The sequence below is a fragment of the Rhinichthys klamathensis genome, unplaced genomic scaffold, assembly GCF_029890125.1.
Source record: "Rhinichthys klamathensis goyatoka isolate OS25496 unplaced genomic scaffold, OSU_Roscu_1.1 h1tg000635l_1, whole genome shotgun sequence".
Classification (NCBI taxonomy): domain Eukaryota; kingdom Metazoa; phylum Chordata; class Actinopteri; order Cypriniformes; family Leuciscidae; genus Rhinichthys; species Rhinichthys klamathensis.
This window is the reverse complement of record NW_026607081.1, coordinates 874,501-898,609: the sequence shown is the minus strand read 5'-3', so window position 1 is coordinate 898,609 and position 24,109 is coordinate 874,501. Positions and strand designations below refer to the sequence as shown.

The window sequence follows — 24,109 nt, the reverse complement described above, 5'->3', positions numbered from 1 at the left end:
TGTACGGTGAGCTCAAGGAGAGATTATTGCATGCGACCTGTTGGGCCAGTCAGGATAATCCCTTAAAACACAGTGTGACACTTCCTCCTTTAATAGGCTTGGGTAAATCTCAAACCAAGCGAATTTTAGTTCTCTTATGACTGGACATGCAAGAACATTAAAGACCACTGTCTACCAATTAGCAATTGACTCTTTTATTTAGACAGCGATACTTATTCCGCCATATTGCGTATTGCACTTTCTCCCATTGATTCATAGAAGCCTAGCAGAGATTGACATTAACCAACCCACCAAATGCGGGTGTATCAGCAGTGACGTGTAAGGGCCTGCTCACATATCGCGTCTTTTGCGCGCTCAAGTTCGTTATTTCAAATCTAGGCGCGCGGTATGCGCGCTCATAATGGAAGCGACGCGCTCGTTTTTTCAAAGCGCGTCCGCGCCGCATCGAGATAAAAACATCTCAACTTTTCAGAATGCCGCAAGCGCACAGTAGTTCACGTGACAAGAACCAACCGGAGCGCAACCGCCCTAGCGCTTTGGAAAAAGGAGAATGCGGCGCGCCCAGCGTTTTCTACGCGTTTTTAGGCGCTATATATGTGAATCCGGCCTAACACAGCCACTTTGGTGGGTTAAATTTTATATATACATTTTACAATTGTAGTCTTTTAAAAAGGCAACTGAAATAATAAACTAAGTGCAATGTAGTGTTGTCAGAAATATAGATATTGTTTTTACACATAGGCCTATCGATACTGAAATATCTGAAACGCTTCCAATACTCATTTCCCACAGAATACACACGACACCAGATGAGCTTTCTCTCTCTCATCTCTCCGACAGCGAGTTACACACAAACCCGCCTCTCCTCACTCACTCGTTTCATTTGCTCCAGATGAATATAGCCTAGTTGCTGCTACAGGGCTTGAATTTCAGCATGGGAATGCTCGTATTGCGCATATTTTGACTCATTCCCGCAGATTTAGTGCTCACACCCAAAGTGTGGCACATAAAGCCGCCATCAGTTCTCAGTTTGTCAAGCCCTGAATATGAGGATAGGATCTAAAGTGTTTGTTAATGGTCATTCACCCGTGGTCAGTTTTAAAATCTACCAACAGCCTTCAAGTAAAGTTGATTTGTTTTTTTGTGGGGGTTTTTCAAAATGCTTTGTTTGTGAATGTTTTGTTTTGTTTTGTGTGTGTGTGTGTGTGTCACATGTACAGACAGTCAGTAAAAAGACCTTGAGAATCTCGCTGGCCGCTCCTCCTTCATTGACAGCTCATGTAATCTCAACCTGTTGGTTATGTGCTCCTCCCGACGGGTTTAATCTGTCCAGACTGCAGCGGGCTTTTGGCAGGAGAGTCAGAGCAGGGCATCTTTTGCGCACTTGCCTCTCTAGGTAAGTCAAAGGAAGGGACGCTGTCCCGAGTAAACCCGATTCCTGTCCTATTAACAGAGACAAAACGAGGATGCTGCAAAAACAGGTCACACTTTAAATTACAGTGTTCATGTTATGTGCAATTATTTATTAGCCTCTAATCCATTATATTTGTATGCAATATGGACATTGTAATGTAAAGTGTTTTTTTTTTTTAAATAGACGATTTTATATGACAGTTTTATTGCTCGAGTGCGCGCAACAATTGCTTAAGAAATTAACTTCTGACTGAGTGGTTTGCAAAATTTAAATGCTCGTTTTTCATATGATGATGTTGCGTATGAAAGATTTTTGCAAACTGTAGCTACTAATTGCATAAATGTGCATCATTGCATTTCGGGCGCGTTGCAAATGTCCGTTTCGCATCAACCTCTCTCCTCGACGCTCTTTCTTTGTCAATGCTGTCCTTGCTTGAGCTTCGATAGTTTCTGCAAGAGACAAAAATCCTGCTGGAGTTACAGACCTGAAGGTAAGGTCAAAAACTGGCTCTTTGTAAAATAATCACCTCTGCTTATGCATGCAGGCAGCATCAGAATGCATATTGTGAAAGATGATTAATGGATCGCATGCGTGTGGCTTAAATGTGCACGTGAGTACAGTACGATCTAGATTAAGACTTTGAATTATGCGATATGATCGTCAGTCACTGTATGGGACACCTTGCACCAGGACACGCGCCCCGTGCATGTTTTTAATGACCCGTGATGAGCTGCGTGTTTATGTGTATGCTGTCTCGTGCGCTGAGTGTTAGTCCACACAGATTCCTTGAACATTAGAGAGGCTGCAGAGGAAAGACAAAGCCACGTGCAGAAATCGATGTTCTTCTTGTTTTATTATTTTGCAATGTTGTGCATTGCGAGATGCATTTTAATTTATGATACTAAAATGAATACTGTGATTGGTACTGTTTGTTTTGAACCTTTTGAAAAAAGTCAAGAAATAAAAAAAAATATTTTTCATTTCAAACATTTATTTGTTTTCTTAAATGAATGTGCATTTCATAAAATTTTATTTCATTTTAATTTATTATTAATTAATTTATTAATTAAATGAATTTAATATTTTAAATATTTGTCTTCATTTAAACGTTTGTAATTTTAATTATTAATATATGTGGCATTTATTTTTTAAATTAATAATTTATTTTTATGAATCTGCAGTTTAACATGGATGGTCATATTCCTTATGTTTTAACCATATATAGCTATTGTTCGTTATGACATGACGGTAATGACTGCATGCAACCATGGTGTGTTTTTTTTTTTTAGACCTGCAGTCCATTCTTGCCTCTTAATTGGATGTTATTTGTTCTCTTGGTCTATTACTGGTTCTACTAGAGTTTTTTCACCTTATTGTTCTTAATGTCACTCTTGGAGGCAAATTATATTTTTGGCTATTGAAGCTATAAATGGCAAGTGACCTCATGGACTCATCTGGGAGGTAATTGTTTTAAGGTCGACTCAGAAGATCAGAGCCTTTAACCCGTTATATAAGTGGAATGAGAGCAAAGCTTTCCAGAACTTACCAGAACTACTGCTAATCCCAGAGAAGTCTTTATATGTTAGAAATGACAAATTTATTGGATTGCATGTATGTTTGAACACCAATTATGGAGAAATAAGAAATATTGTGTTTATTTTACCTTAAAATAAACACAATAGACATGGTGTAAATGAGCAATTTCTGCTGTCTTTGTGTGCAGTTGATGGGCTTGAGTTCGTAATACATGCGTTTTGTTGAAGATGATGACTTTATCAAATACATCCAATTATTTTTAGAGGCATGTGGACACCGCGAAAATGAGTTTTTACGTGCATATGATACGCAGTTTTCGCTTGCATTTGATACGCAGTTCATTTGCGTGTAATACACACGCACCCCACACCACTACTAAACCTACCCTAACCAACCCATGCGTATCCTGTGCACGTAAAAACTCATTTTCGCGTATAAATTACACGATAAACACTGCGTGCTATAGAGACGCATTTAGTGTGATCGGGTTGAGTTTAGACAAAATCCACCTTCTCCAAATACAATCCAGTTAAAACAACCAGATTTATTTATAGATATTTCTTAGAAATTGCCAAAAGAATCTCATAAGTCACCTAAACTCAAATTCAAACTCAAACAAAACAAAAAAAAACATAAGCATTAAGACGCACATCTACCTGTCTGTATACAATGACCAGCCAAAACCTGATTAGTGTTTTCTGACAGCCGTCTTATGTAGGACAGCCCATGAGGAGCTGTGGAGTTTTTAAAGAGTTCGGCGCAGGTCAGTGACACTAAAACTAAAGCTGTTACAGTAGATGAACACACTTCAAGAGTGAAGCCATCGACTGTCCGTCAGTAGCTGGAAAATGAGCTGACTTGCGCTGGTTTCTGCTTTGCACCTGGAACCTTAAAGGATGCAAAAGAGTTTTTGATATTTCATCTTGATTTGGAATTCTAATTGGATTTATATTAGGAATCAGGCCTCATGGCTCCCGGACTGTTAGGGATTATTAGGGATTTGGCTGCGAATAAAGGTACATTCAAAAACCATTGATTTATTGCTCACTTTTTTTCATAACAGATTGTCACAGATCACAGACGTTGGTCACTTTATAACGAGGTTTCTTCTTTTTTTTTATCCTCTTCAGAAATCCCTGTAGAAGCTCACACAGAAATGGGGCGAAAGGAGGGCGACTATGATTGGAAAAAGAGCACGGATAACATCCAGGATGTGTTTGAATTCATGGAGGTGCTCGGATCGTAAGTACAACTTTAGGTCCTCTTATAATTCATTGTAAAAGTTGTGAATGGTTTTATAAACATCATTTTTTCAGTAGGATATTTCATTTTGGTGGTAAATTTATACTGACAGTATTTATGTCTCAAGTGGCATTTTATTTTAATGAAGTATTTACTTCCTACATGCAGCTGATTTTTAGATTTTAAAAAGTGTAAGTGTGCTAAAAAGTATTATCATGCACATTATATCAATTTTTTTTTATTTTAAAAACTTCAAAGTTTGTATAGTTTCCTGAGTATTTTAAATATGTTAGAGACATTTTCCAGAAAGCTGATTTTCCTCACCCAAAGTGTCCGGTAAAGGATTGACCCAGATTGTTTACCCAACTTCACCGTGTGGGTAATTCAAGGCTCGGCATTTGTGAGATTAGTGATTCCCTCAGAAAAACCTCAGGAGCTTCAGCTTTAACTGTGTCTTTACATTTTAAGCCTTTTATTTGGATTTTCTTTGATTAAAGAAAATTGACTTAAAGACCCCCTGTGGTAAAAAATCTAGTTTTTAATGTTGTTTGTCTATGTGGTGTTTTTAATATGCTTTTAGACAAACTAAGTCAACACCATTGCTGAGTATTTTCTCCTTAAAACTGCAGTGAACCAAAGACAGTCTCAAAAACACGGTTTGAAATCGCAGTTGTTCTCAGGTTATCCCACAAAATGTTTCTGTTAACATGAAAAATCAGGTGCATTTAGCAATATAGGGGGTGAATTATATATATGATGTATACGATGTTATGATGAGCTATGCCTTTCTCCACTGACGTTCTGTGATGTTCATAAGAGCGCTGATTGTTAGAGGTAGTTGTTTGATTCTGAGATGCGAACTGTAACATGGTTTGTGTAACATTTTAGCTACACATTATTAGCTGTTTAATAAAAGCTAATCATATCAATTATCATTATGTGTCCGACGTTGTGGAGAGCGATACATAAAACGCATTACCGTTCTGAATCATGGACTTGTAGACGAGCCTGTAATTCACTCTTCCACTTCTTCTTCTCAATCAGTTTCTGCTTCAAACATATATGGCTGAATTAAACCAGCATTTCCACTTGCCATTGTGTAGCGTTTACCATAGTAAAGTTGAGCGAGTGGATCAGGTATTCTGAGCTGGTGTGAGTGAGTGGAGGCGGGGCTCATTTGCATATTCACGTGTATACTAAATGAAGCAAGGGTGTAGAGTTACATTCAAGCTACTTTAAGGCATGAAGAATAGTTTTCACAGGAAAAAAATATTTAAATATGTCATTTTGATGATGAAATATGAGTTTTAAGGGATAAAATTATTGACTACAAGGGGACTTTAATTGAATGTATGTAACTTTCTTTGCATTAAATACTTTATTTTATCCTAGTTTAATATTCAGAACCAAGTAAACCTTCATAGTTTAAATCGGGTAAACACTATTGGGTAACATTTTACAAAAAGGTCCCATTAGCTAACGTTGCTTAACGCATTTACCTACAATAACTAACAATGCGCAATATATTTGTTACAGTATTTATTCATCTTTGTTAATGTTAATAAAATACATTGTTAGTTCAGCTGTATTAAATAATATTAGCAGATACAGTGTTTGATTTCATCAATGTTTAAGTAAGTGTGTCGTTGTTGGTTCATATTAACTAATGTTAACAAACCGAACCTCATTGTAAAGTGTTACATAGTATGGTGATTATAACATTGCTCTGTTTGTTTAATCATTTCACTCAACCAATTGCATGAGTTTGGGGGCGGGACTCTGTTTGACCAGCCAATAGCAGATGGGAGAAATATTCAGGAATCCTGTTTAAAAACTTTATTTTGTAGACACTTGATACTTAATCTTGAGAAAAAAATATTTATTATTTAGATTGTGAATAACCTTTAAATCTTCATATCAATTATCCCATCTGATCCACTTAAAGCTACAATATGTGAAAAAAAAAATTGCAGCTAGGGGTCGCTAACCTCTTACAATAACAAAGGCGTAGGTTGATGACGCATAAGCGGAATTATGGAACTTGTCGTCATGGCGATGGATCTGATAATGCTTATGGATGAGTAAATACATTGATGTTTTTAACGTGACTGGTATTAAGCATGGCACGATTGCTAATGAGAGACAGATATCAGCGCCACAAGCGCACATATAAAGGAATAAGGACATTTCATTCTACCGAACTACCCGCAAGTGCTGAATTACTCACACAGGTCAGTTTATTTGACGAATTAAACTGCATTTGAGTGTGTTGAAAGTTATAATGTTATTCGTGTTAGTTTGTTGGCTGTATGAGACTAGCAGCCGATATTGATCCTCGTTTTATTTCTCCTTTTGTCCCAAAGTCTGCTTGCCATGGTCCAAAATGTTTGAACGAAACAACAATAGCGTGAGCGTGCCGCTAAACGTAACGCAGTTGTCCACGTCTGTCGCCATGGTTACTATGGCAGTACGAGCGGAAACCAGGGATAACGCGGATATTACGTCATTGACAGGCGACAAGTGAACATGGACGAGCCATTATTTAAAATTAGAATTTCTCTGAAATTAAAAACCTTTGGAAACTTTTGGGGTATTGTAAGTACACACCTGCAGGAAACATATCACACTGTGCAAGTGATCTTTTAACAATTTTATTACAAAAATCTTACATATTGCACCTTTAATGGTTCTCAGCCTGTAAAGCAGACAGCAATGATCCGGCCCTGTTGTCCTGAACCGGTTGTGTCATTGCGGGCGCAGAAAGCTTGAGCTCAGCAGACACGAGCAGCTGCACATCGCCTTTGCTGACTGTCCAGCGATCACTAAGCAGAATAATGTTGCGTCCCTGAAGACAGACACTATGAGATCAGTGCAAGCGTCACAAACATTATTTGGGACGTTCGTTTCCATGTTTCACCGAAGTCTTTAACTAAATAATCAGATACAGTGTGATCCAAAAGTGTGCATTTGATTGGCTGATGTTGCATGTTGAGGGTGTGAGATTTATTCAGTGGAGTCTGGATGTGATTCAAGGGTAAAGCACAGGTTAAGACACTTCTAGACCGGTGTGTGTTAATCGCTTTGGCAGACAGGGAATAACAGGGATCACAGGCACCAGGGAACAGCTAACGGGATGGAAACAGCTTTGCGATAATCTACCGGGCATGGCCTGCAATGTGCCGTCTATTACGCAGATGACGATTTCCATGTAAATTATTAATGCTGGATTATTTTCATTGATTAAGGCCAAACAATAGGGTAAAAATGTATCTAGTAATTTTCACTACTTAATGCAATTACAGTAAGAATTGCAAACATTTTTGTATTACACGTTATCTGAAATGTTGTTGAGGCATTATCTAATTAAATAAGCTCTAATTTGCATACATTTCCAGATCAGAATCGTCAAAATAATCGACTCGATTACCAAAATAATCATGTCACAGCCGTCAAAATGTTTTAAAATGCACCTGCATTGTTTTGCATTTTGTGACTTTCAGACGAATAAAAGACAGTTCATATATTTTGTCATTGAGGATTTTTAAAGTGTTAAAATATTGTCTCGTGAACTCATTGTTTCGTCTCGTCTCATGAGCCAAGTGTATCGGCACATCCCTAAAATCTACAGATGCAAACAGATAAAGTGCAATAAAATAAACAAAAGAAAACATGCAATGAAAAGACAAATAGCCCAAAATCTCTGGCTCTCCACTTAATTTTGTTGTTACTGTTTTCTTTTAAAATGGAGAATTTTGCCTCTGTGTTTTGAGACCAAAGTGTTATTTTAGTATCGAAATAGTATTATAGTTTTTATAATAATTTTGAATTAGATTTTCTATTTCTATTTTCCATTTTTATTTTAATTTCATTTAAAGTTTTAGGGATTTTGTTTCAGGGGGTTTTTGTACATCAAGTTAAACTAAATGAAAATGGGGAATGTTACCATGGCAATTAAATAAGTTTACATTCATATATACACTCACCTAAAGGATTATTAGGAACACCATACTGATACTGTGTTTGACCCCCTTTCGCCTTCAGAACTGCCTTAATTCTACGTGGCATTGATTCAACAAGGTGCTGAAAGCATTCTTTAGAAATGTTGGCCCATATTGATAGGATAGCATCTTGCAGTTGATGGAGATTTGTGGGATGCACATCCAGGGCACGAAGCTCCCGTTCCACCACATCCCAAAGATGCTCTATTGGGTTGAGATCTGGTGACTGTGGGGGCCATTTTAGTACAGTGAACTCATTGTCATGTTCAAGAAACCAATTTGAAATGATTCGAGCTTTGTGACATGGTGCATTATCCTGCTGGAAGTAGCCATCAGGTACATGGTGGCCATAAAGGGATGGACATGGTCAGAAACAATGCTCAGGTAGGCCGTGGCATTTAAACGATGCCCAGTTGGCACTAAGGGGCCTGAAGTGTGCCTAGAAAACATCCCCCACACCATTACACCACCACCACCAGCCTGCACAGTGGTAACAAGGCATGATGGATCCATGTTCTCATTCTGTTTACGCCAAATTCTGACTCTAACATCTGAATGTCTCAACAGAAATCGAGACTCATCAGACCAGGCAACATTTTTCCAGTCTTCAACTGTCCAATTTTGGTGAGCTCTTGCAAATTGTAGCCTCTTTTTCCTATTTGTAGTGGAGATGAGTGGTACCCGGTGGGGTCTTCTGCTGTTGTAGCCCATCCGCCTCAAGGTTGTGCGTGTTGTGGCTTCACAAATGCTTTGCTGCATACTTCGGTTGTAACGAGTGGTTATTTCAGTCAAAGTTGCTCTTCTATCAGCTTGAATCAGTCGGCCCATTCTCCTCTGTCCTCTAGCATCAACAAGGCATTTTCGCCCACAGGACTGCCGCATACTGGATGTTTTTCCCTTTTCACACCATTCTTTGTAAACCCTAGAAATGGTTGTGCGTGAAAATCCCAGTAACTGAGCAGATTGTGAAATACTCAGACCGGCCCGTCTGGCACCAACAACCATGCCACGCTCAAAATTGCTTAAATCACCTTTCTTTCCCATTCTGACATTCAGTTTGGAGTTCAGGAGATTGTCTTGACCAGGACCACACCCCTAAATGCATTGAAGCAACTGCCATGTGATTGGTTGATTAGATAATTGCATGAATGAGAAATTGAACAGGTGTTCCTAATAATCCTTTAGGTGAGTGTATATACTATATATCACACTCTAAAAAATGCTGGGTTGTTTCAACCCAAATTTGGGTCAAATATGGACAAACCCAAATGTTGGGTTAAAATGTAATTAAAAAATTTACAGGTGAAAGTGAAAGTTGAAGTTGGGTTAAAATTTTAAATTATATTTTTAACCCAACATTTGGGTTTGTCCATATTTGACCCAAATTTGGGTTAAAACAACCCAGCATTGTTTAGAGTGTACTTCAGTTCATGTTTTTTTGTGTTTTCTTTTTGTTTTACAGTCCATACAGATCATAAAGTGAGATATGTAGTTTCAGCTATAATTTCAAGCATAAACTGCTATGTCTAGAGCTCTGTCACGACCTGCCCTTGCCTGTGGGTGTTACTGGCACCACTGGTGCATTATGGGCCGTGGGGAGTTGAGCACAGTGGTTTCCTCTGACAAAAACAACCCGAATTAAACTCCCACAATCCCTCAGCAGGCTTCCACCGGAGTTAACACCCATCAGGATGAAGTACGACATCTAAAATTGGCTTGATCCAGAGAATCTATGATGAAAAATCATATTTCTATGTATTTCATTAGCAGTTTTCTCTGCCTCTGGGCACATTCTCTGCACTGACCTTCAGTTTAAGCTGTATTTAGTTTTTAATTATTTATTTAGTCATGCGTTTCATTGAAATCCTCAGTATTTAATGAATTCAGGACTTTCTAAAGGATTATACACTCCTGACCGTAGGTGAAGGTTAACACACATCTCTCAGCTCTTGCATTCAATGCAGGAAAAGGTGTTGTGGGAATATGTGATAGACGCTGGCAGTGTCAGGAGACGCTTGTTTTGGTGACGCTCCGTGTGTGTGTGTGTGTGGGAGGACGAGATTGTGTGATGTAGCACTTCAGGCGTGATTTAAGCATTACGAATTCAGCTATATCAAAAATAAATACCTACATTTAAAAACAATTATATTAAGTTTCAAACTTTTTTAAGTAGTAAATGTTATTAAAATATTGTAATAATAATACATTTAGTGAGATTTACACTCAAATAACGGAGTTATTTTTTAAGATATATATTCTCTTAAGGTTTTTGAAATATTCTTTGAGAAATCTTAAAGTCGACATGAAACGGAAGCTGTGATCGTCTTTTCTTCTCTATGTGACGTACAGTATGTCCAAATGAAACGGCTTCTTGAACAAGAACAAATGTAGGGTGGGGCTTGATTTTGTCCGTGGTGAATTGATTGGTTTGCTATTGGTGGATCTCATGTGAGTGACAGGTTGCCTCGCCCTCATCATCAGAGAAGAGAAGAGATGTCGCTGAAAGAGGGAGGGGAAGTTATTTTGATTAAAGATTACTAGGCACATGAATTTAAAAATAATAATAATGATGTGCACGGATAAATCGTTTATGATAAATACTGCAATATTCCATAAAAAATAAGAATTGTCCATTTCTTGGTGACTTTAATATCTTATACAGTTTTACTTCTCTGGTAAATTTTTCTTAAATGAAGCAACACAAAAATGGCTGGCAACTTTTTTTAAAAATGCTGGCCGGGAAAGAGTTAAACAGTGATGATTAGAGTATTACATGAATAATGCAGCAGATAAAGCAGTGATGCGTAATCTCAGCAGCTGTTCTTTATAGCCTGTCTTGTTCAACCGATCTCATGCTAATTGTAACCCATCCTCTTTCCGTCGGAGGCAGTGCCAGGCGCCCTGGTTGCAGGCCTGTGTTTGTCGAGGCTCCTGGATACCAGGCCATTAGCGTTTCCGTTGCGTAAGGGATTGCACATGTAATCCTCGTCCCAGGGCAGCTATTCCAGGTTACTTCTGAGGAGGGCATGGAGAAAAGGAAATTAAGTGCTTTAGGTGATCTTCCAAAGCTCCTACAACCAGCCAACCATATTTTACTGATTGTTTAAACTATCCGGTTACGCAATTAGTTTGTAAATTCAGAAAAAAAAATATTGCACTATGTCTGATTCTGTGCTCTGATTGGTTTCTCAGGTGTTGCTAAGATGTTCAGAATGGTTTCTAGGGTGTTGCTAGGCATTTTTCACTTGTTTTATTGTCCAGACATTTAGCAAATTGATATGTGTTTACCTATATTATAAAATCAATTGCAATAATAGTTATTGCTTCATAGCAGATCTCGCCAGAGCCCTGGCCTCTTTCACATTTCTAGCTGTTATTAAATGGATGCAGTGTGTCTCGCAGGGGTTAAAAAGTCACATCCTCGCCTTCATTAAAACCTGTTTTACTCTCAGGGGGACGTGTTACACCGGCAACACATAAACCAAGATCATGCTCTCGCTCAGAAAAACATCATCCCAGGCAATTGCACATTTGACCTTACCCCCATCTTTCTCTCTTTGCTTTCTCTAGGGGAGCGTTCTCAGAAGTCTTCATGGTGAAGGAGAGAAAAACAGGCAAGCTTTTTGCTATGAAGTGTGTGAAGAAGAAAAACAAAAGGGACATCAACCTGGAGAATGAAATCGCCGTGTTGCGCATGTAAGAATGAAACCAGCTCTAGCTTTTAGCTATGCAATGAAATTGAAATTGAAACTACATTAGAAATTCAAACCCAACTTAGGACATTGATATTATGGAAGCTCGTTTCCGCCACGGAATAAAAAAAAATGTCTCAATTGCGAGTTTATGTCTCGCAACTTGGACTTTATAACTCAAAATTGTGAGTTTATATCACACGATTTAGACTATTTTTTCACCGAATTTTGAGATAAAAACTCGCAATTGCAAGTTATAAAGTCTGAATTGCGAGATCACAATTCTAACTTTTTGCAATTGAGGGATATAAACTCACATTTCTGAAAATAAAAGTCTGAATTGCGATATAAACACGCTTATATCTTATAATTTGGGTTTTATAACTTGCACTTGTGGGATTCTGAGAATAAAAGGCCAAAAAAAAAAACACGTTTATTCTCGCAATTGCGAGTTTATATCTTTTTCTGTCTTTTTGTGAAATTGTGAATTATAAACTCGTTAATTGTGAGAAAAAAGTTTGAAGAAATTTGAGATAAAAAGTTAAAATGACCTTTCTTTATCATTTTATTCCATGGTCTAAATAAGCTTATATAGCCTATTGTAAATGCATTTAAAACAACATTTATCTGATTTTAAAACAGCATAACTGTATTTCCTTATACTAACTTGTTAATTTTTTTGTCTATAGGATCAAACACGACAATGTGGTTTGCTTGGAGGATTTCTATGAGAGTCAGACGCATTACTACCTGCTCATGCAGCTGTAAGCATTATCCCCCACTGAAGCCATGCAGAGCTCTCTGTGTGTTTACAGCATGTCGTTAAATGTCTCGTATGCCGTCAGAGTTTCAGGTGGCGAGCTGTTTGACCGGATCCTGGACCGGGGCATGTACTCAGAGTTGGATGCTAGTCAGGTTATCAAACAGGTCCTGGAGGCAGTCGGCTACCTGCACAAAAACGGCGTCGTACACCGCGATCTCAAGGTACAGAGACGGCCACATTCACACACACACACCTGCGTAGAAATGAATATACTGTACATATATGCAGATAAAGACTTTGAGCCTGTGTTCTCTCTTTAGCCAGAGAATCTGCTCTACTACAGCTCTGATGAAAACTCAAAGATCATGATCAGTGATTTCGGCCTCTCTAAGATGGAAGAGCATGGTGTCATGTCCACGGCCTGTGGGACTCCCGGATATGTCGGTGAGACGGCCAGTGAATGTCAAAGCACAAAAGGCAGCTGGTTTTGATTCGCTGTCTCTAAAGACACCATGAAACTGCATCCACAACATATTTCACTTCTGTAATGGGATGTTTCTCTGAGTGATGCACAGCATTCAGGGATAAATACTGTTTTGAGACTTGAGATTGTATCCATTGGGATCAGGAAAAGTATGCTGTAATAGTATTGATATTATAATACTGCGCTGCAAAAAAGTGATTTAATTTGATTATATTTTGATTTTAAAAGATTTTTTTTTTTTAAGTGTTATTTTAGTCGTTTTTATGAATTTTATTTATTGGTAGCACTGCAATAAGGTTCCATTTGTTAACATTATTAAACTGCATTAGTTGAACTAACAATGAAAAATACTTTTGTTAAAGGTATAGCGGAGGATCTTTCCGAATTTTAGAGAATTTTCTTTTTTAAATGCACATGCGCAACACTCTATTTGCTCCCGAGAGGGAATGCCTATTAAACTTTTACTAGCAGTGATTTTAAAGGTGAACTATGCAGGTTTTTTACCTCAACCGAACAGTTTCGGAGTCATTGGAATGGTTATATTACTCTTTTCGGGTTGAATGGTGGTCGTTTCGCATGTGAGCGGAAAAAACACACTTGCAACTTTGAGCCGGCGGGTCGCCGGCCTCAGTGTTAGGAAGTATCGTGTGATATCAGGTCGCGCGATGTAACGAATTGCTTTACGGCAAAAAAACAGATCTGATAAAATTCTGATAAAATGAGCATCAAACAGAAATAACCCGGCGCCATATACATGTGGTGTTCAAGGCGCACATACAATACAGACTGCCGACAGTTAAACAGGGCGTGCGCAGCTCTTAAAGGGGCCACACCTTATTTCCACTCGTTACAGCGTCCACGCTACTGAACAGGTACCAGTGTACAGGGGGAGGGGATCCGGCCGTGAGTGCGAGCCATCTCTGCGTGAGTGCTATTCACGACAGTACAAGTACTCCACAGCGACTCTAGGGGTCGCTGTTTGACAAAAACGGAATTCCTGCATAGTGCTGCTTTAAATGGATTTCTCCAAATAGCATGACAAACTTTACCTGTCTAGTATAATCTTCGCGACTGCGGCATCAGTGGGAATCCCAACCTGTGCTTTTAGCGCATGCCAGCGTGTGAAATAATCACCCAAAATCACTCTGGTCTTGTTTCTATATTCTGCGGCCTTTCTCTTCTATCATACACTTCGTATACATTTTTTCTCTTTCGACCCTCAGCCATTTTCAAAGGAATGGCTGAAACCGTAACTCATCACACATAATACACCTGATAATATTGTTAATCTAATATTGTTTATTTGGGAGTCAACCTTGTGTTGTGTGCGGTCAAACCGAACACCGGTGACGAAAACCTGATTATTATTATTTTTTTAGTAAATTCAATGTAATATATTTTTCTTTAATAATATTTTTGTAGCCTATTTCCTATGGCGGTCTTTTTGACCGCAAACAAAACAAGTGCAAATATATATTTTTTTACGACCATTCGCTTTTTTGAATGTCCATGATTTTATTTAATTTTTTGTAGTTACAAAGCGACTGCCGCAAAAGTCACAAAGTTTCGTACCATTCTGATTAAGTTTTAACAAAAGAAAATGACCGAACAACATTAGAAGTGTTACTTAATATTATTTAATGGACAGTATTTAATGCCAGGATTTAATGGACCTGAACATGAACAGTTGAATGTATAATGTCCTGTATTACTCATTTTTATTTTGAATTTTAGCATTATTTTAGCAGCATTATTTCAATTAACATCATTTTTTAGAATAACGTGCCCTGATGAATCGTGCTCTAAAACCAGAGACATTCAAGAAAATAAACAAGTGTATGTATTTGTATTTCCTCTTAGCCCCTGAAGTGTTGGCTCAGAAACCCTACAGTAAAGCCGTTGACTGCTGGTCTATAGGAGTCATCACCTATATCCTGTAAGTCCCTCCCTGGCACAAATGTAATTTCTAAGAAATCTGATTTTGTACAAAATGCACTCCACGCTACCAAGTGAGTTGGACTGTAAACAGCACTGTTATTTACCGAGAGTGATAAACGGATGCCAGGTTCTTAATTTGGAAACCTAAAGCTTACTGTTTGTCAAAACTGCCAGATTAACGGTTTGATTCAGAGCGAGGTCATTTATCTGTGCTGTTTAAGGTCACACAGAATACATAGTACAATAGGGCTCTTAGATACACGGCGCCCCCTGGTGGAAATCGACATTTTCATTCATTTATTTGGTTACACTTTATTTCAATAGTCCACTATATACATTCTGCTAACTGTAAGTGTCTTTGCAACTACATGCCTAACTAACTCTCATTAGAGTATTTGTAAACTTGTGTTAGGGTTAGTAAAATAAGCTGATATGTACTTTCAAATTTACAAGACAGTACTAATACTCTAATGACTGGTAGTTGACATGTAGTTGCAAAGTTATAGTTATTAATGTCTAAAGTGGAGCATCAATATAAAGTGTTTCGCTTTATCTTCACAGTCTCTGTGGATATCCTCCTTTCTACGAAGAAACCGAGACTCGTCTGTTTTCTAAAATCATGAAGGCGCAGTACGAGTTCGACTCGCCCTTCTGGGATGATATCTCTGAGTCTGGTGAGCATCCAATAATACAACCATTCTTTACTTACTGCTATCAGGTTGATCTAAACCTCTCTTATGATTCTGTAAAACACACCTGTAACTAGAAGCAATTAACCTCATGTGTATAATTATTATCTCTCTAGCAAAGGACTTCATCCGCAACATGATGCAGAAGAATCCTAAGGTGCGTTACGACACAGAACAGGCTCTCAGACACCCCTGGTGAGTGACCGCAGGACACTTTTATTGCTCAGACGTTGCTCTTTCAAAGCCTTAAAGGGATAGTTCACCCCAAAAAATCAAATTCTGTCATCAATTACTCACCCTTGTGTCGTTCCGTACTTGCTTGGTGCGTGAGAATGAATCTCATTGGCTCGAGCTTCTGTTTACCAAATTTGAATGCACTACATGTAATGCATGTTCGATGATCTATGTTTATGTAAATACAAGCCTGAATTAAATCTGTTCATAAAGCAATCATGTCTCTTCAGAAAGTCTTGGATTTAACCCCTTAATTCATATGGATTTGTTTTACGATCTCTTTATGAAGAGATTTCATTGAAAATATCTTAATTTGTGTTTCGAAGATGAACGCAAGTCTTACAGGTTTAGAACGACATGAGGGATAGTAAATGATGACACAATTTTCATTTTTGGGTGAACTATCCCTTTAACAAATGTCTGCTGTTTAATTTATATATACATTTTTCTCATATGTCTCAGAAAAAAAAAATAAGTGGGGTTTTTTTAACCTTTGTTGACAGAGTATAGAACTATAAAAGGAATATGGATAGTATAGCGCAGATCAGTGTTGTTTGTTAACTAAAACTATAAAAATAGTTTTTATAGAAATTGAAATAAAGCCGAAATAAACTAAAATATGTATATTAGATGAAAACTTAAAGGTTCTCTAAGCGATCCTGGGTGACGTCACTTCTTGTTGACGTTCGAACTATTGTCAAACAAAACGGAGGCTAGCTAGACCCTCCCTCCTCCTCATCCGCACACTAACCCCCCAAACCACACCCCCAAACCCTTCTTGTCGGTCATTGGCTGGAACAGTTTGTTATGTTTTGGGGAGCGGGTCGCTGCAGTTTGTTTTTGGTGCTGTTTGTGAAGCATGGGCTGTCTACAGAGATCGCGTTTCTTTACAGTGTGTTCAGGGGACAGGCAGCCAGCGGATAGTGAGGAGATGTTTGCTGTATGTGACAAAAAATGTTTTGGCCTAAAAAACACATGACATCGCTTAGAGCACCTTTAAACTTGGCAACTAACTGAAATAAAACAAGCTATAAATAAAAATAAACTAAAATAAAAAAAATAAAGCTAAATAGAAATATTTAAAAACACAAAAACTAATAAAAATGACAAAACATGCATAGCAAAATTACCAAAACTTAAACTGAAAATAAAAAAAAATAGAATATAAAAATAATGATAAATATTTTTTAAATATGATTGTAATACAATATCACTGATAATTCTCTCTTAATTTGATGAGAAATGTTGAGTTTGTATTGATATCTCCAACTCGACTTGATATTATTAAAAGTCTCCGTTTGCTCTCTGTATAATCTCATTGATGTGCAGGAGAAACGAAACCCACAAATCACATATGAGATCGACAGTTGTTAGATTAAACTTCTTCCTGTCTTAAAGTCTGGTTAAAAGAGGAAACAAAATCCTCCTGTTTTCCACTAGCTCTGGTTTTAAATCCAGCTTTGACCTGCAGGATTATAGGAAAGACGGCCCGGAGTCAGGACATCTACCACTCCGTCAGTGAGCAGATCCAGAAAAACTTTGCCAAGTCCAAGTGGAAGGTAAAGTCATGTTTCATAACTCTGGTTGGAGTTTGTCTCCTGTGGTTTAGTCTCAGTTGGGTTTTTTCAGATGATCTCTGGTCTGATTACACAATTTAAGTCGTTGATTTGGTCATCCGTCCGGCCTATCATTGCTCCATCTGTGTGAATATCTGGAACAGACCAGTTTCAGTTAGTTTTAGCAATCTGATTTATGCTTGGAGACATCTAAAGGTGTACTTGTCAAATCAAATCAGTGGCCTAGAAAAATATATCTTGGAAACACTTCAAGCCTTTATATACTGCCCGGCCAAAAACAAATTGGCTGTTTGGATTTAAACAGACAAATGCTTAAGAGTCTATGATTGGTTCATTGTTGCAGTGAATACTATGTTTCTAGCATGTTATTAGCCTGGTTAAAACCAGACCATTCTCAGTTGTAACTGAGTTATGGTCTGGCAAAGCGTCATAGACAAATCATTTCCAGAGGGGCGTCACCAACGGACGTCGCGGATAGAGCTAAACCCAATCAGAGCGATGAAGGAGATGACGTATGCAGAGCGGTGGAGACACATCTCCGAGTGTTGTTCTTTGCTCGGTTTTTAACTAAAAGGAAACGTTCAAATCGCTTAAAACAGACGCGATAGCTGATTCGAACGAGTGATCTGGCGGCATCCATCTTTGTAATGTAGGCTACAAAATCTGCTTCAAAATCCCAGCGCTGTCGTCATCGTGTAAAGCCCGCCCCAACGTTTCTGATTGTTGCCTCGATTTCGCCGGATAGGAATGGGCTTGAATGAGCTCTTAAAGGGATACTCCACCAGTTTTTCTTATTAAACTATGTTATTCCCTTAACTAAGACGAGTTGATACATACCTCTCTCGTCTCAGTGCGTGCACTATATCGATCTGTATTGCCGCAAAACTATGTTAGCACTTAGCTTAGCCCATGCATTAAATATGGGCCTAGCAGAGAAGCGACCAAACACTTCCACGTTTTCCCTATGTAAACACAGTTACTCGAGTAGTGTAACTTGACCTGGGCTGGTGACACAAAATAAACCGTTGCGCTTTTCTAAGCGTTTAAAATTGATGACTATATTGTATGGCGGAATACCATAACAAGTGCTTTTGAGCAGTTCGACTTGGCGCAATAATATCTTCACTAGTGAAAAGTCCTCTTACCGGCTCCCGCTTCCTCTCCCCCTCCCTCTGACATTTCCGTCAATACAACCAACGTGACATGCGCCGGTAGTAGTAGTTCGAGCGGAGTTGACGAAGTAACAGGTTGTTGGAAGCTAGTTAGCTTAGTTAGCATTCTAAACAGCACAGGCTCTCAATTTCGGTCGGCATCTGTTCGCAACAGTCACACTTGCACCACCAATTGCTGTTTGCCCGTGGTCTTTCGCCAGCTCCGGTCTGTTCTGGATCATATCTTTCTTTCCTCTCACGGTCCATAAGAGCTAATTCCTCCTCCGTGTACTCGGGTTCAAACAGATATGGCTCTGGGTCTTCTACAAAGAAGTCATAATCATCTACAAAGTCCGCCATTGCAAATGATCTGCAGTTTGCTAATAGCACAGGTAGTAAAAGCCACGTTGGTTGTATTGACGGAAATGAGAGGGAGGGGGAGAGGAAGCGGGAGCCGGTAAGAGGACTTTTCACTAGTGAAGATATTATTGCGCCAAGTCGAACTGCTCAAAAGCACTTGTTATGGTATTCCGCCATACAATATAGTCATCAATTTTAAACGCTTAGAAAAGCGCAACGGTTTATTTTGTGTCACCAGCCCAGGTCAAGTTACACTACTCGAGTAACTGTGTTTACATAGGGAAAACGTGGAAGTGTTTGGTCGCTTCTCTGCTTGGCCCATATTTAATGCATGGGCTAAGCTAAGTGCTAACATAGTTTTGCGGCAATACAGAGCGATATAGTGCACGCACTGAGACGAGAGAGGTATGTATCAACTCGTCTTAGTTAAGGGAATAACATAGTTTAATAAGAAAAACTGGTGGAGTATCCCTTTAACTAACTTTCAGAGCAAATCTAAATTTGCCGGAAGTTGTCTGGGTTTTCCCAGGCTAGCATGTTATATGTTTGGCAACAGAAATTGATGCACCTCTTGATCAAGCGTGCCGCACAAGCCCTGAAAAGTGAAGCCAAAGCGTCTCGATCGCCCTCCGGTGGCCGGTCCTAGTATAGGTCATAAACCCCGCCTCCCCATGTTATTCAACGGGTGAGACCAACTAAACAATTAAATTACACTTCAAATATTGTTTTTCCAAATATGGTTTCTGTCATTTACTGTAGTTTTTATCACGCTGATGTAATTTCAAGTGTTTGTTTTTAAAATAAGTTTGTTTTCAGTTAGTTGTTTGATGCGGTGGGGGTGACGTCATGATTGACAGCTGTGATTGACAGTCACTGAAGCACCAACAGACTTTTTTTCGGGATCTTCGGAGGACTGAGGAGATTGGAGCTTTAAATTTAATATCTAAATTTCTATAATTAATAAAAAAAAGTGCCGGAGCGTGTGCTTGCAATTGATTCTGCGAGAGTGAGGGCGGGGCCTTGATTTCGCGGCTTTACTTCCGGCTCACGACTGCGCATGTCTGGTCCCGAGATCGCTTCTGCGCAGACTCAAGTTTTAAGATGTCAGCGCCATATCCGGACACTGGCGGCTTCACTTCTGACCAATGGAAGAGAGCGAAGGGGCGTCGTCCATCTTTTTTTACAGTCTATGCTCTTGATGGAAATAACATTGCAACATTTATTTCTATCAAGAGGTGCATCGATATTTGCTCAAGATCTTGTATTGTCAATGCAAGAGTCCAGCGCTCTGTAAAGTCTCCTCCAGCACATCCCAAAGACTCTCAATGAATTTAAGCTCTGGACTCAGAGTCGTCAGTTCATGTGTGAAAATGATTCTTCATGCTCCTCACAACTATTCTTTCACAGTTTGAGCCTGATGAATCTTGACATTGTCATCCTGGAATATGGTCATGATGTGTCTTCCTACATGGCTGTTTAAGTAATGAAAAGTTACACACTCCATCAATTAGTGTTAGAAGAACTGCTGACAAACGTATAACATGCTAGAAACATAATAATCCCTGCAATAATGATCCTTAAAGGGTTAGTTCACCCCAAAATGAAAATTCTGTCAGTAATTACTCACCCTCATGTTGTTCCAATCCCGTAAGACTTTCGTTCATTTTCGGAACACAGATTAAGATATTTTTGATTAAATCTGAGAGCTGGATCACTCCTCCATAGGCTTCTTAAGGGATCGAAACTGGCCGGCCCAAAAGTTATGAAAGACATCGTTAAAATAGTCCGAGTGACTACAGTGGCTCAATCTTAAGTTTATCAAGCGACGAGAATACTTTTTGTGCGCAAAAAAAACAAACAAATAACGACTTTATTCAACTATTCATTTCCTTCTCTGTTGGCCGTGAGATTTCACGTAGTGAAACTGCGCAAAGCTTCTGTGTTGTACGTCACACGCATCACACACATGACCAGCGTCGGCCAATAGTGAGCCTGCGTGTGACGTACAACCTAGAAGCTTTGCGTAGTTTCACTACGTGAAATCTCACGGCCCACAGAGAAGGAAATGAATAGTTGAATAAAGTCGTTATTTGTTTGTTTTTTTGCGCACAAAAAGTATTCTCGTCGCTTGATAAACTTAAGATTGAGCCACTGTAGTCACTCGGACTATTTTAACGATGTCTTTCATAACTTTTGGGCCGGGCCAGTTTCGATCCCTTAAGAAGCCTATGGAGGAGTGATCCAGCTCTCAGATTTAATCAAAAATATCTTAATTTGTGTTCCGAAGATGAACGAAAGTCTTACGGGGTTGGAACAACATGAGGGTGAAAAATTACTTTTCATTTTGGGGTGAACTAACCCTTTAAGCGTTTGCCTGTTTAAATCCGGGTGGGCAGTGTGTATAATGCATTCTAATATTATTGTAATGCCTTAATTATGCCTTGTTATGCACCTTATAATGCATGGTCTCATGAATAACTGTACAGTTATAATATTTAGTTAGTAAACCAGTGTCCAATTCCGAACATAAACATTATATTTGCATATTTAGCACACTGCCAAATGCATACTGTGCTGTAAACTGGTATACTGGTACGGTTTTTCATATGGTTTCAAAGTCGTTACATATTTTACAGTCAGTTAAATATCACGCTGGTAATGGAAGTGCACTGCATTATGGGACACTACTCATCGCAGTAAGCTCTTTTTGTATACCGCACAGGTCTATCGTTCATACAGAAAAAATATTTCTTTTTGTGCACCATTAAAATGCATTTTACTTCATGTTTCCAGATACAATCAAAGTGAGATTTGGTACTAAAAAACGTGGTCCTGAATCTGTCTATTAGCTTCCGTTCTTTCCTGCTCTATACTGACTGTCTGAAATCCTGATCTCGTCCCTCCAGCAAGCCTTCAACGCTACAGTGGCCATTCGCCAGATGAAGAAGCTGCAGCTGGCCCACTCTGAGGCCTGTCTGCAACACATCCCTCCTCCAACTGTGCCTGAGATCAAGGTCATCGCAACATCCACACCTGAATCCGTCCGCAAGAAGCAGTTCGCTGAGACCCCACAACCAAACGGCCACGTGCCCAGTCATCAGATGAACGTGCCGTCCGGCTCCACCGAGCCGAAGAGTCAGTACCACCCGATGCGGGTCAGTCACAGCGAGACCACTCATGTCGGGACCCTAACCATTGCAGAGAAGGGCAAACATGTGTATCACTCGGAGCCAGCTGATCTAAATGGGTATGTGTTTGTGTTGAAATGTATCTGTGAAGCACTTTGGTCAACATTCGTGTTGTTAAAAGGTGCTATAGAAATACATTTTGACCTTGACCATGACCTTTAAAGGTCATGGAAAACAGATCTTAGTTTGATCATTTGCACTAAAACTCTCTAAAATTGAAACTAAGCTGTGAAAATGTTCAGCAACCACCTTGTCAACCATGAGCATATTAACATATGTGACCCTGGACCACAAAACCAGTCACAAGTCGCACAGGTATATTTGTGGCAATAGCCAACAATACATTGTATGGGTCAAAATGATCGATTTTTCTTTTATGCCAAAAATCATTAGGATATTAAGTAAAGATCATGTTCCATGAAGATATTTTGTAAATTTCCTAACGTAAATATATAAAACATTTATTTTTGTGAGTGAATGCAGCACAATCGCGAACATAAATGGACACGTTTAAAGGCGATTTTCTCAATGTTTCGATTTTTTTTGCATCTTCAGATTCCAGATTTTCAAATAGTTGTATCTCGGCCAAATATGGTCCAATCCTAACAAACCATACATCAATGGAAAGCTTATTTATTCAGCTTTCATATAACATATATATCTCAATTTAAAATAATTGACCCATGTGACTGGTTTTGTGGTCCAGGGTCACATATGATCTCCTATGTTTACATACTGTACCTGATGAAAAACAAAATGCTTAAACCAGCCTAAGCTAGTTTTCTGGTCTGGTTTAAGCTAGCCTGACCAGTCTGGGAGACTAACTAAGAAAAATGTTTTTTTCCCCCTGCAACTTTGGGCATGTTTACGCAACAACAATGTACTAAAGTGTGGCCTTTTTTTTTTCGACGTACAGGCGCCAACGTTGTCAAAACGATCCCGTTCACTCAGATCTGCAAAAATAACTAAAAACGCTGGCTTACACTTTATTTTAAGGTGACATAGTTACATTGTACTTGCTCAAATAAGTACTGAGTAATATTAATGAATTACATGTACTTACTGTAGAGTTAGGGTTTGGTTTAGGGTTAGTTACTTGTAATTATGCATAATTTACTGTTATTACAATAGAAAGCACATGTAGTAACGTGTAACTACGCCACCTTAAAATAAAGAGTTACCGAACGCGGTATTTCGCTGCCTGGCCGGTAGATGGCAATGACACTTTGTAAAGAAACACTACGAGCCCATAGCCTCGTGAGACCATCCTGATCTCGCGAGCTTTCAAGGTTTCACTCGCAGATCAGTCTGGATACTTTCCGTTAAAGAAAATTTGGGAGCAGTTCACCAAACGAACGTCCAATCAGCGTTGGCTTTGAGGCGGGTTGAGGTGTGGCGCAACGAGAAGCGCGACAGTTCAGTCTAAAGAACATGTCGGCTTCAGCGGATGAAACTAGCATCAGCGTGGCTATCGAGCAAGTTTTATCGGAATTACAGAGTATTTCTTCACTGAAAGAAGAGCAAAACACTGCTCTGGAGGCTTTTCTCAGAGGAAAAGATACGCTCTGTTAGTACGTCATATGCTTCGTTGATCTGATTGGTTGATTTGGCCCGTCTATCACCAAACATAGGCCAATCAGCTAACCAGTATTTTCGCCCCTTACCAAAACTACTTCAACGGAAGGTTTCCAGATGGATATGCGGAGCAAATCCATCTGGCGGAGTCAGGTTAACGAGCCCATAGACTGAACACGTAATACCCATGCGCATGAAGACACCGTTTTCACAAATTCACATTTTTGTTGTTAATAGATACGGAGACAATATCTTTTCAAAAACACTC

The 24,109-nt window shown here is 39.0% G+C and overlaps 1 protein-coding gene across 4 annotated transcripts in view; it reads left to right on the top strand.

The window, feature by feature from the left end:
- Positions 1–24,109, top strand: part of camk1gb (calcium/calmodulin-dependent protein kinase IGb) — a 31,217-nt gene that overhangs the window by 5,406 nt on the left and 1,702 nt on the right. Inside the window, exons 1-11 of one of the 4 annotated variants that reach the window (XM_056241272.1) lie at positions 1,290–1,396; positions 4,081–4,192; positions 11,761–11,886; positions 12,572–12,646; positions 12,728–12,866; positions 12,966–13,089; positions 14,990–15,065; positions 15,629–15,741; positions 15,873–15,951; positions 17,462–17,549; positions 21,985–22,325. In XM_056241272.1, the coding sequence (XP_056097247.1) occupies positions 4,107–4,192; positions 11,761–11,886; positions 12,572–12,646; positions 12,728–12,866; positions 12,966–13,089; positions 14,990–15,065; positions 15,629–15,741; positions 15,873–15,951; positions 17,462–17,549; positions 21,985–22,325 (1,247 nt within the window). In that variant the 5' untranslated portion in view covers positions 1,290–1,396; positions 4,081–4,106. Of the gene's footprint in view, positions 1–1,289; positions 1,397–1,764; positions 1,905–3,863; positions 3,967–4,080; positions 4,193–11,760; positions 11,887–12,571; positions 12,647–12,727; positions 12,867–12,965; positions 13,090–14,989; positions 15,066–15,628; positions 15,742–15,872; positions 15,952–17,461; positions 17,550–21,984; positions 22,326–24,109 lie in introns of those variants that run through there. The other 3 variants (XM_056241270.1, XM_056241271.1, XM_056241269.1) reach the window with 3 other exon arrangements.